Source organism: Vicugna pacos, chromosome 7 (genome assembly GCF_048564905.1).
Source record: "Vicugna pacos chromosome 7, VicPac4, whole genome shotgun sequence".
Lineage (NCBI taxonomy): Eukaryota > Metazoa > Chordata > Mammalia > Artiodactyla > Camelidae > Vicugna > Vicugna pacos.
In genome coordinates, this window is record NC_132993.1 from 4,257,254 (window position 1) to 4,270,407 (window position 13,154).

General features: G+C 39.2%; 1 protein-coding gene across 13 annotated transcripts in view; it reads left to right on the top strand.

The window, feature by feature from the left end:
- The window catches only part of KMT2C (lysine methyltransferase 2C), a 235,008-nt gene that overhangs the window by 70,491 nt on the left and 151,363 nt on the right, over window positions 1–13,154 (top strand). For 10 of the 13 annotated variants that reach the window (XM_072964111.1, XM_072964116.1, XM_072964115.1 and 7 more), the window contains exon 3: window positions 10,391–10,532. In XM_072964111.1, coding sequence (XP_072820212.1) covers window positions 10,391–10,532 — 142 coding nt within the window. The remainder of the gene's footprint in view (window positions 1–10,390; window positions 10,533–13,154) is intronic. The other 3 variants (XM_072964112.1, XM_072964118.1, XM_072964123.1) reach the window with 1 other exon arrangement.

Here is a 13,154-nt window from a genome sequence, read left to right on the forward strand (position 1 = left end):
TCAGTATTTCAGTAGATATAGATCTCTTTAGATTGTTTCTTATTGTGGTGAGTGTTAGCAGATTGTGTCTTTCAAAGAATTGGCCCATTTCATTTATATTATCAGATTTGTAAGCATAGAATTGTTCGTAGTATTCCTTCATTATCCTTTTATTGTCCATGGGACCTGTAGTGTTGGCTCCTCTTTAATTTCTGATATTAGTAATTTGTGTCCTCTCTTATTTTCTTAGTTAACCTGGCTAGAGGCTTATCGATTTTATTGATCTTTTTTAAAAAGCAGCTTTTGATTTTCTTGATTTTTCTGTTGATTTCCTGTTTGCAGTTTCAATGATTTCTGCTCTAATTTTTATTGTTTATTTTCTTCTGCTTACTTTGGATTTAATTTGCTTTTCTTTTTCTAGTTTTCTAAAATAGAAGCTAAGTTAATTGATTTTAGATCTTCTTTTCTAATGGCACAGAAACAAACTTATTTGGCTTATTGATGAACATTCCATGTGAGCTGGAGAAGAATGTATGTTCTGCTGCTGTTGGATGAAGTAGTCTAAAGATATTCATTACATCCAGTTAATTAATAGTGATGTTGAGTTCAGCTGTGTCCTTAGAGGTTTTTTGTCTGCTGGGTCTATTTCTGATAGATGGCAGTTAATGTCCCCATATATAATAGTGAATGCACATATTTGTCCTTGTAGTTCAGTCAGTTTTTGCCTCATGCATCTGACATTCTTTTGTTAGGTGCATATATGTTAAGGATTGCTATGTGTTGTTAGAGAATTGACCCTTTTATCATCATGTAATATTCCTATTTATCCCTGATAACTTTACTTGCTATGAAGTCTGCTGTGTCTGAAATTAATATAGCTTCTCCTACTTTCTTTTGATCAGAGTTCTGTTCTCTTAGTGAATTTCCAGTAATCCACTATTACTGACTGTAGTCATCATCTGGTACATTAGATCTCCAAACTCTTATGAGAGTTGGTGAACATTTGCTTGAATCATTACGTCTGTATTTTAATTAACACAAGGTAAGTGACACTTTCAGACTACACCATTAACAGTTTTATCTAGTGCACTTAATTTATACTAGACTCCAGTCTTGCCCAGGGGACCTCATTTCTCACAAAGGAAGAACATACTCAAACTGGTTGCATGCTTGTGTCTTGGCTTTCACTTTGTATAGACCATTCTCTCAATTACCCAAGTCTTTTTCTAAGAACCACCTCAACACTTCTGTCAGTGAATACCCACCCCAACCTCCTCTTCAGAAATTGTCTGCCTTCAGAAATTCTAGAGAAGTCTGTTTCTGTAGCATTTTTGCACACCCAGAAGTGTCTGTCTTACTTCTTCTGCCTTAAAAATAACAACAACAACAACAATAATAATAATTATTGTTTTTTTAGTGGAGGTGCTGGGGGTTGAACCCAGGACCTCGTGCATGCTAAGCATGTGTTCTACCACTGAGCTGTGTCCCCCGACCCCCGTATCTTACTTCTATTTGGAGACAGTTTTAATGGCTATTGTGATCTACCTGTACGTCTAGGCATGGTATTTAACCGTTCTTTATCTCTGAATGAGTTTAGCAGATCTGGGGGCAAAACTTCTCACCAAAAGCCCTGAGAAGGGGAGCTATTGTAAATGGTACATTTGGGGGGGATGGAAACTGGCTTCCAATTGTCCATTAGTAATATATAAAAATATTTTTTTGTATTTTTGCTTTGTATTAAATTTATTTGTGTCATGTTAGCTGCATAAATTTTTGTACATATCCTTTCCAACTTATGGAGTAAATGTTTAATTAATTTTTATGAATTACTAAGCCTCCCTCAAACGGTGCTTAAAGGTGGTGTGTCTTTTAACATGACGTCTTGTGTTTTTCCCAGGTTTGGATATTACTTGTTCTTATTATCTTTATTTGCTAAATGGTTTTCAGTTATAGCTTTGGTCTCTTTGATCTCTGAGACGTTCAAAGAGAGTTTTAAAATTTTCCAATTATATTTCTGGCTATTCTCCTTGTTTTTGTCATTCATTTATAATTGTATTATATTGTGTTGGTTTTGTACATGTTTTATATTTTAGATTTTGAGATTTTTTGACATATTCATCAGCTTTGGAAAACTCTCAGCTGTTATATATTGAAATCTTGCTTTTGTACCATTCTTTTTTCTAATTGAATGTTCATTAGACTGTATCATTGTGTTTGTTGCCACTTACCCTCTCCTTTTGATGTTTTATCCTTTTGTCCCTCTGTCCTTTATTCTAGATAGATCATCCTATGTAGATCTTCTAGTTTGCTTATCCCCTTTTAACTTTGTCCCCTGTTAAGCATGTCAGTTGAGTCCATTTATTATGTTTTAAAAGTTTCTTTGTTATTCTTTTTCGAATCTGCAACTGGTAGTTTTTTAAATTTAATCTAATTCTTTAAGTTTTTTTTAATATTTGTTTTTAGTTTTGGGGGAGATGGTTAGGTTTGTTTCGACTGAGATACTGGGGATAAAACCCAGGACCTGGTGCATGCTAAGCGTGCACTCTACCACTGAGCTGTACTCTCCCCCTTGTTGTAGTTTTCAGTTCTCTCCTGAAAATTTTAATGTTTGGATTTTATTACCTTTACTAATAACAGTGAATACAGTTGGTTTGGTGTTTGATTATTCCCGTGTCTGGAGTCTGTGGCTTTGTTGCAGTTGTTTCTGCTCTTGTTCATGTCATATTGTCTCCTCATAGCTGATGATCTATGCTTGTGTACTGGACGGGGTATCTGACCGTTTATTTGTGGAAATAAATTGATGGTGTACCCCCCCACCCCCCGCTACCCCAAGATGATTTTTTCTTGGATTTTTTCCTGGTACCTAGGGGTACTAGTATTTTAGGACCACCGCAGTTCAGTTTTACGGCTCTGTTTTCTGTTCCAAGCATGTGACTCAAAGCTGTGCAGCAGCCCTTGCAGGGGCTAAATTCTGCTTTACTCTTACTCTCAATGCCAGCCCTTTGGGATTCCTGCCATCCCTGAGCTCCCATCCCTGAATGTTTGTAAACTTCTAGGACCATCCATGAGTCTTCGAAAGTCAAACGTGCATGCTCTTAGCTGCCTCTTCCCAAAAGGCTGATTCCCCCATGGGAAGGGCAGCCCTGAATACCACGCTCGCTTTCCTCATGTTCCTACCCTGGGGTTTTGTCTGGTAATTCTTCACTGCCGTGTTCATTTTTCATGCTTTTAAGATTTGTTTACTTTAAAAAAATATTTTACTCAGCTTTCTTATTTGTCTTCAGTGGGAGGGTTGTTCCAGATTACCTTGTCTGCTATTAGTGAAATAGATATTTTTTGGAGTTTTCTCTGCATCATAGTATGTGGTTAGTTTACATACATTTTTTTGGCAGTTGAATAGAATGTATAGCCTCTTTTTTGTTTCCTTGAATAGTGTGTGAAACTTGATATTCATTTATTAGAGTCTGTCAGCCAGGATTTGTTAATAAAAGTAAAATAACTAAAATCCCAAGAAAACAAAATCTGTGGGTCATGTTCTGTCATGTTCAGAGGTCAGGTCCAAAAGAAGGAAAGGATATGATTACACAATTTCTTAGATATGTTTTCTTCTGTAGTCTTAGTACTATAAAGAAAGCAAGAAAAGTATTGCCAATTCTGTGGAGGTAAGAGAGAGGAAAAAGATTTTTATTCTACTTAATAGTTGACTAAAACATAGAAGCATACATGTTGTTTAGATAATTAGTAGAAAATGGATGTTGGTGTTTACTAAGTAGCTACCAGATACTAGCCCATTTAAAATATTCTGTTTATTATCCTCTGTGCTTCTTTGTAATTTACATATGTATGTGTATAATAAGATTTCTCTTTTTGCTTCATATTGCACAATGTATAATAATAACCAATTTTAAAATCAATATTGAACATCACCCAGGTTTTGTGATAGGCTTTGGTTTGTATAAAGGATATTAATGGCTGCTTTCATAGGACATATCTTCCAATAGGATTCTGTATCCTATAAATAGGACACTTTTTTGTGCCATTGACCCCTTTGGCAGATTATTTTCCAAATAATGTTTTAAAGTGAATAAAATAAAATAATATTGCAAAGGAAAATAGTTATATTGAAATATTATCAATAGTAAAAAGCCAAATTTGTAATTTTGTAATGTGTTCTTTTTTTATTTACACTTAAAAAGTCGAGTGTATAATTACTGTAATTTTGCAATAGTGATGAGGGTAAATGGTATTTTGGGGATATCTGCAAACTGAATGTGATAAATTCTCTGCTTTCTGTTGGTGACAGAGATAGGAGTATTGCTGTACCACTCTGCTTGTGCATATATTCATAATCAGATGGGTTTTTAGAATTCTTAATCTCAAAGGTTAGTAAAAACAAGGATGTAATTTCTCCCTCCAGCATTCTAGAACCTCTGATTAAATACATTTAAAAATTAATTAAAAGATAGGGTGCTTTGAAGGAATGTAGTGTGTGTTGGTAAGGAGGCCATATTTGGATTCTAGAATATTTTTGACATCTTACAGTCTATCATGGTCTCATGTTGTTTGCTTGCATGGAGTTTGCTGAATATGTTTTTATGATATACATATATACAGGTATACAAATGATACATACAGCCCTTTCAAATAATTATTTAACCTTTAGGGGAGATAATTTCATATTGTTCAAAGTCAAATGTTTTATTTCCATGGACTTGGCTGTGAGGTAAACGTTCTCTCTACTTCATAATCTTGTTCAGTAGTGCTTAAGAAATAAAGAGAAGAACTGTATTTTCAGCTTTCATCTCATTCTTTATATTCAGCAAATGATTCCTCAGTAACATCATCCAAGTAAAATAGTAACATTTCTCTTTAGCACTAATTTACTCATTAAACTTACGTGCTGTGGTCAGGTGACGTGCCAGCCGTGAGTAGGAGTGGAAGGAGCAGGTCTGGGCTTCTGGGCCGTAGGAGTCTGATTCTGAATCCCAGCTTTGCCTCTTGTTAGCTATGTGACCTCAAGCTTGCTGTTTAACTTTCAGACTTCAGTTTCCTTATCAAAGAGGATAATATATCATATTGTATTCTTTTTTAAAAGAGAAGAGTTTCGTGAGAGGACTATTTGGCACACTTACACTTGTCCTTTCAGGTTTAGCTGGGCTTCTGATACCTTTTTGAAGCCTGTCTAAGCTATTCTTCCCACCTCCTCCCTAACTGCCATCGTACCTTGTGCCTCCATCAGGACAGTCACTGTGTCCTGTCACCACCACCTGCTGTGGATCCACCGAGGACAGGGATCCTGACTGTTTGATACTGTCTACCATTGGACTAGGATGTACGCTACATAGTAGTTGCTTAAAATTTTGTTTGGTAAAAAAATCATCCTAAAGTAATGATTTATTAAATCAGTAGCAGAGAGCCAGGAGGTGCTAAATAAACGTTCTCTCGAGTTCTCTTACTTCCCACAATACAACTTAATAATGTGTCATCTGACATAAAAAAATTCATATCTGGTGGATGATAGCCAACTAGGTAAAAAGTAAACATGGAGTTAGAGTATAGTGTGTGAATGTAGGTAATCAACAGCTACCACATACCTACTTTTCCTGTATATTTAAGGCATTGGGCTAAGTGCCCAGTGCAGCAGTATTATTATTATTATTATTATTATTATTATTATTATTATTATTATTATTATTATTACTAAAGACAGTTTTATAGTAGGTGGCATTAGCTATCTTTTAAATGATTAGAAAACTGAAATGGAGATGAGGTTAAGCAAGTTGCCAAAGTCACGATGCTAGCAAATGAGTGAGCCATGATGCAAATTCTGGACCATTTAATTCCAAGCCTTTGATTTTAACTAACACAGCAAAATAGCCTTTGCTATTAATTTTAAACTTTTTCATGTCATAGAACCAACTACTTAGAATTCTAAAGTAAGAGTCATGAGAGGTGGAATAGCATTGTATAAGGGCAGTTAGGGGTAATTTACCACCAAGATTTCCCAGCACATAGGCGATGCTGTTGCAGGAAGTGCACAGGCTATCCACGTTCTCTCAGGAAGTTCCTTCCACACAAGTAGGCTCTTTAGTGTAGTTGCCACCCACATGTGACACCTGGTGGTTTGAGATTAAACACAAACAGGTGCTACAAATAAAATCACCCCTGTCTCATCACCCACAGGATTGGAGAGGACTCCACCCTTCTGGCTTTAGAGTATCTTGTGACCAACTGGCATTGCCAGTATTTTAGATCAGGTTCAAAGTAAGGAGAAAGATACACTGGAGATTTTATATCAAAGAAAAAGATAACACTTAAGTTTTTTTAGTGATTAAAAAAAGATATCTGCTTGTTCTAATTTGTACAGATCTGGACTGTAAGCATTTGAACAAGTAGAACCCCACGAAAGGTAGAAACTGTGCAAGGTGCAGATAACCGAGTACTGGCATCAGATCTGTTCCCTCAGTTGTCTCTGCGTTTGTGGTCATTTCATCTAGAGCACCTCTGGATGAAATCTCTTGTTGGATATTTGGATATCATTTTCAACCAGAGAAGTCTGTTTTACGTCCTGCTGCCAAACTCCGACAGCCTTCTAAAGCCTCAGGCTAAGAGAAGAGAGAGACATAAACACTAGTTTAATTGTCCCGCCTTGACTTGGACAGATAGTGAAATCTAACTTGCTCTACTGAATGAGGAGTGATAGTTTAAAAGGATAGGTTGTTACTGTGTAGTTTCACGTATTGAGGGATACCTTTTTCTGTTTCTATTCTGTGGCTGGATCTGCTCCCCAGGAAGCAGTCATAAGACTCTTCCTTACTTCTTAAAAAGCAAATGATTGAAAAACAAAATCCAAACCAGAAATAAAACCAGAACCTGCCAGCCCCTCCTGTGTCTTTGGCAGCTCCAGGGTGGGTCCCTGGGCAGAGCCAGCAGCGATAACAGCTGCAGGAGGAAAGAAGCGGCAGTGAACTCTGAAAGCTGCTTTACTGTTGTCCTCCTTGTGGGCCAGGCCTGCTCCTGGTCCCATTTCTGTAAAAACAAACAGACATCTTTGTTTGCATCTGTTTTTTTTTCCCCTCTGAAATTTCAAAAGTTTGTGTACCTGCAGACCTGCTAGCCTACCAGTAACATTCGTGTTTAGCCTCCCCGTTTCCTTCTCGGTCTAATTTAGAGAGAGACGGGCAGTCCGCTCACTTGCTTTCCCTTAGTTATAAGCAATAAACAACCCCCCCCCAAATGTTGGAAGTGTTTCATACTTTCTTTTTCTGGGGGACAAAAATAAGGGAATACCTGAGGTTTTGCCTCAGTTTGCCAGAAGAAAAATTTTGACTTGAGGCCATGGTGCTAGATGGCAGCATAAGAGGAGAGGCAGACAGGCCAGATGCCCTGGGGGAGCTGTGATTTGGGGGTGGAGGGTGGACGGAGCCAGCTCCTACAGGGGACTCTGCCACTGCAGGACCCTCGTCCGTTTGGCTCGTTGTCTGTGAGCTGCTGAGGCCCCCATCTTTTTCTCCCTTTACAGTTCTCTTCTCTTGACTCGTACCCTTTCTTGTTACCTCGTAATAGAAATAGTACAACAAAAGCGTGTCTCACGTCTGCCCTGGGCATCTGTGGGTAGAAATGAATTGCTTCTTTAAAGGTGTTTCTGTGTAACTCTGTCACCAGCAGACTCTTCTCAAGCCAGTGCTGTGATCCTGTCTGTCTCGGGCTGTGAAAGCTCTAGGCGGCCCGCAGCACGGGCTCCTTCCTGGCTCTCTGCAGGCGCTTTCCCTTCAGCCACAGGCTCTGCGGGCACCCAGTCTGCTTCTTGAGCTGTTGCAGGTCACAGTTCTCCCAGATATTTCAATACAACACGGAAGGTTCAGTTGATTTCCAAACACGACAGTCGCTGCCGTCCTCACCTGTGTCTGTGTGTCTCAGCAGCCCACCTGTGTGTATTGTTTTTGTCGCAGAGTTCTCCACAGCTGATGGCAGTTTCTGTATGATTAGAGCATAGATTAAACTGCTGTAACAGACCCTCAGCTACAGCAGTGGCTTACATACAACAAATTCATCTTTCTCTCATGTAATATTCTTGAGAATGAGAGGTCCAGGCTGATGGGGTTGCTCTGTGGTTGTTCATGGGCCCAGGTTCCTTCCATCTTGCTGTCTGCCCTCTCTCCCCTGAGTGGTGTTGCCGTCAGCAGCATTGCAACTGGTGGCTGACATGTCTGTGGGCCAGTCTGTGAGAAAAAGGGAGCATAATTCAGTCCAGAGCAAATCTCTTTCTTTTAGGTAGTAGAAACTACATGGTTACTTCTGGTCATATTCTGTTGGTGAGAACCTGCCATGCTTAGCTGCAAAAAAAAGCAAATAAAGTCTGTAGCTGAGCAGTTGTGTGCCTATTCAGACTTGAGTAACATAAGAGAAGGAGTGTGGGTTTTGTCCTTTGTCCATTTCCCACATGGGTATGTGCCTTGTTCATCTGTGGAGTTCTTCACACATTCTGAATTTGAATACCTTTTTGGGGATACAAATTGCATGCGTTTTCTTTCAATCTGTGACATGTTTTAAAATTTCATTTGTGGGTCCTTCGTCATATAGAAATTTAATATTCTAGTAAAATTTGCAGATCTTTTCATAATCCTTCTTTGATGCACATGTATTTTATATTTGTGGGTTTGGTTCTGGGTGCTCTTTATCAGTTTTGTGCCTAGGAGTAGACAGGACATAAGCCAGGATTGATAGGCTCCACAAGCACTTGATTTATGGTCAACTCTTCTATTTTGATTTTTAAAAGAAACATTATTTTTAATAAGAAAACCAAAATTATTTGATGCCACATTTCATCATTAATTTTTTGATTTCATAGGATTTAGTTATTTGTTGTTCTTTTCTAACTAAAAAATTAGTAGTTCTTAGAATTATTCATCAGAGCACTTCCCTAAAATTCAATTTCAATCTAGAAGACTTTGATAGTTCCAGAAATAGGGAAGTCAGACTGAAGTGCTGATCTGAGAGATCAGAGATCAGATTTGGTGTGAAGTGGGTATGCAGGCCACTAGATATGTCTGGTATGTAACTCAAATTCGATCTGGAGTTCATGAGAGGAGTTAGGGCTAGAGAAGTTGAGTGAACTAAAAATCAGTAAGTCCCAAGGAGACTGTTGAAACCTGATCCTTCGGAGACGAGCTGCACTCAGAGAAACCAGCTGAAGAGACAGGTACTAGACCGTTGAGTCTTTGTTAACAACCTCGTGAGGTGTAGGTAGTTTTCTGACTTCACAGGGGAGTAAGTTGAGGCTGAGAGAGATGACTTGTCCATGAAGTTGTGTAGCTGGTAGTTGGTGGAATTGATACTCGAGACCAAGTCTTTATGAGTCCAGTGCCCATCGTAATCCGTTACATCTCCCTGCATTTAAAAGATGGAAGAGTGTTTCACTAAGGAGGGAGTACTCCTTGGTGCCAGATGACTTCCCAGAATGTTTGAAGGCTTCTGCGTGGCCCTGTCACCACCAGTGGCGGTGGAGTGGACAGTGGTGTGGAGGGAGGACGATGCCTTTCAGGAGGGTTAGTTGAGGGAGGAGGTGGTAGAGAGCACCCACTCTAGGTCCCACTGCACGAAGTTTGGTGGTGAAAGGAGGGAAAGACAGGAGGAGCTCAAAGGACTGTAAGGCTTTGTCTGTTTGGTTTGGGCGTAGTGGTGCAAAAGGTCTAAGTGCACTTCGAGTTAGAAACGAAAGATCGAGCCAAGAGTGTGGGATTGCATCAGGAGCACCAGTGGAGAGACAGTGACATTAACATCTAACAGTGTAGTGTGAGAGACGGAGTGGGTGTCTCATTTTATTTAAAGGGAGGAATGACGTTCGGGGTGATGGTGTTTGAAAACCCTCTCGGCGGTCCGGTTGCCTACTAAGAAAGTGTGTGTGGATTGTTTGGAGTTGGAGTCTTGAGGATGATGGAAAAGGACGGTGGGAGTCAAGGTGTGTTCTTTTCAGTCATTTAGCTTTTAGAATGGATGATAATTAGAGGCTGCAATGCTTGTTTTAAATTAACGATAATTTCACTATATGGATTATGAGGAATCTTTTTTATGAGTCACACTGAAATACATTGGTTCTGTAGATGAACTGCTGTAATCACCAAAAGAATGAAACTTCTCTGAGTCAATTGTGATTTGGAGAAATATGCCATGTTTTCCATTATTTTGGTTATCATTTTATAATAGAGAATAAATGTAAACAGTGCCATTAATTATATATGTAAATTTTTCCTGTGCTACTTAGATATTGTCATTTATTGTTACATTCTTTTTCCTTTACAGTGTATGCTTTATAGACGAATTCACTAAAGATTGCCAAATGCAGAGACACACACACACACACACACACACACACACAATGACTTTTTGTATTCTCTTGTTTACTATTAAGCAGAAATCAAAGAACAGTCAGCAGAAGAGGATGCTGAAGCAGAAGTGGACAACAGCAAGCAGCCAGTCCCGGCCCTTCAGCGCTCCGTGTCTGAGGAATCTTCAAGCTCCCTGGTCTCTGTCGGTGTAGAAGCCAAAATCAGGTGAGAGAATGGAGCTAGGCTGGAGATGAGTGGCAGGAAGAGGGGCAGTGAGTTGAGTACAGAGAAAATTCAGAGAGTGCAAGCTTAGGACAGAAGTCTGGGTGGAATTTTATTATTTCGTAGCTTTAAATTTGAGGCTGAAAGCCCTGTGTGCGGGTGGGGTGGAGTACGTCTGTGGCTTGGGTGTTTGTAGGACAGAGCAGTTGTCTCACAGGTTACTCTGCTCTGCTCATACCAGAGCAGAGTATGACCAGTGTGCCATTTCCAGTAGAAGAAGGGAGTTTAGACTTCAACGTAAGGACTGATGTTTGATTTACTGTAAACTTAAGTGTATGCTCTTGTTCTTGACCCTCTCTTCATCTTTTAAAGAAAGGAATACAGGATGTGATAAAACCTGTCTGTGTGTAATTCAGCTGTGTAGTCTCGTAAGTTTTTACTTGGAAGACACGAATAAAACTGAAATCATCCATCAGTTAAAGATTCCCATCTTTTTGAAACATTTCTTTCTTTTGCTTTTGGCGCATCTCTCTCCCCATTTTGTCTTGGCTGGCAAGACATCTGTAAGACTCCCGCCTTTATGATGCTGGAGTCCTCAGGTCGAAGTCCTCAGCACGTTTACTTCTGTTCAGTGTGCTAGCTGAATCCTGTCTGTGTGCTAGTGAACCCCACACTTACATTTCAGGGCTGACCTTTCTCTGAACTCTAGACTCGCCTATCCATCTGTTTGCGTGACATATCCATTTGAAAGTACACTAGACCCTGCACCATAAAGTATCCAAACCCACTGTGGATTCTGACCCTACGTCTGCCTCAGATCTCCGCGGGATTTCTGCATTTCAATAAATAATACCAACATTCACCCAGTTGCTTAGGCCAAAAACTTTTGAATTAATCCGTGATTTCTGTCTTTTCTCATACCTCATATCCTAAATTTTGTAGCTCAACTTTAGAAGATAACCCAGACAAGTGCTAACTTACCCTCCTGTCCGCCTTCTTAGTTCGTCTGTGTTACCCTCAGGAGGGCATAGTTGCGTTTTAAGTTGTGTCTCTGCTTCTGCTCTTTACTTTCAGGTTGTTAGCACAGTTGCAAAAATGGTCATTCTAAAATGTAAAATTCATTCTAAAATGTAAAGCAAGTTTCCTCACAACTCTCTTTAATGATTGTTTCTTACATTTAAATTAAATATTTAAATTACATTAAAATTTTCAAATCCATACCATGTTCTACATTTTGGCGAAAGTTTGAAAAATTTCAAAATAAAAGAGGAGGATAAAAAATAAATAAAACATAGTTCCCATCACATTTTACCCGCTCTTCCTGCTTCACTTTTCTTTGTAGCACCTTTTATTTCCTGACAGTTCATTTAGTTATGTCTCCCTTACTGTTGTGTGAGCTCCGTGAAGGTGAATACTTTTTTCCTTTTTTTGCTTTCTATTGCATTGGTATTTTTTTCTATTGATTATACACTGCATTTTGTTTTTAAGGTGGTTTCCCTTAAGGCTCGAGTTTCTTTACCCTATTGAATTTAATTTTGAAAGAATTTCAAACTTACCATTCTAATTGATTTCTTAGTCTCAGCGATGTGAATGCTTTATCACATTTTCTCTTTGCATCTGTCATCTAGCATTGCATTTTCTAGTTATTTACATGCATACTTCCTATTTTTGTCTTCTTGGTCGTGGCCCCCTAACCTTTTTCTTACTTTTAACAATTGAGGTTTAATTACATGCGGTAAAATTCACCCATTTAGTGAGTTGCCACAGTGTATGTCACTGCCACAACAAGATCAAGTTCCGTCATACTGAAAAGGTCCTTGATGCCCGTTTGTTGTCCTCCCCGATGCCAGCTTCTGCCCCAGGCAACCATTTACTTGTTTTCTGTCCCTGTACTTTTGCCTTTGCAGTAACATCATATGAACGGAATTGTAAAGTATGTGTCCTTTTGATTCTGGCCTCTTTAACTTAGCATAATGCATTTGAGATTCATCTGTATTACTACATAGATGAGTTATTACTTCCTTTTTGTTGCTGAGTAGGGTTCTGCTTTATGGCAATTCCTACCACAGTTTACTTACCATTTTCCAGTTAAGGGATATTTGAGTAGTTTCTAGTTTGGGGCAGTTATAAATAAAATTGGTATAAATGTATGCTTGCAGGTGTTGGTGTGAACATATGATTTTTATTTCAATTAGGTAAATACATAACATACAGGTAATTTTGAAAGGAAAATGCCAGTGTTTTCCATTATGGCTGTACTATTTTGCATTCTCACTAACAATGTAGAGTGGGTTGGCAGGACGTTTCTTGTAGTTCTAGTTCAACTTTACTCTTACATGAGCACTGTGTCCCTAGGTCTCAGGGGTTGGGTGTGAGGGAGACCTGTAACCATCAGGTCTGGGACATAGTCCTGCCCCTCCTCTAGGATAGATATCCATCCCTTCTTCCATTCTGTTCGCCATCTGCAGTTGGTTTTAACCATTGCAGGGTGGAGATTTTTCCTCTCCAGTCTAAGGCTTTTGTTCCCCAGGGAAAATGAAGGAGAAAGACCTGGGTGGGTCTCTGTGTCTTCTCCACATGGCTGCGGTCCTCCCCAGGCTCGCAGCACGACTGGTGCGTTCTCAG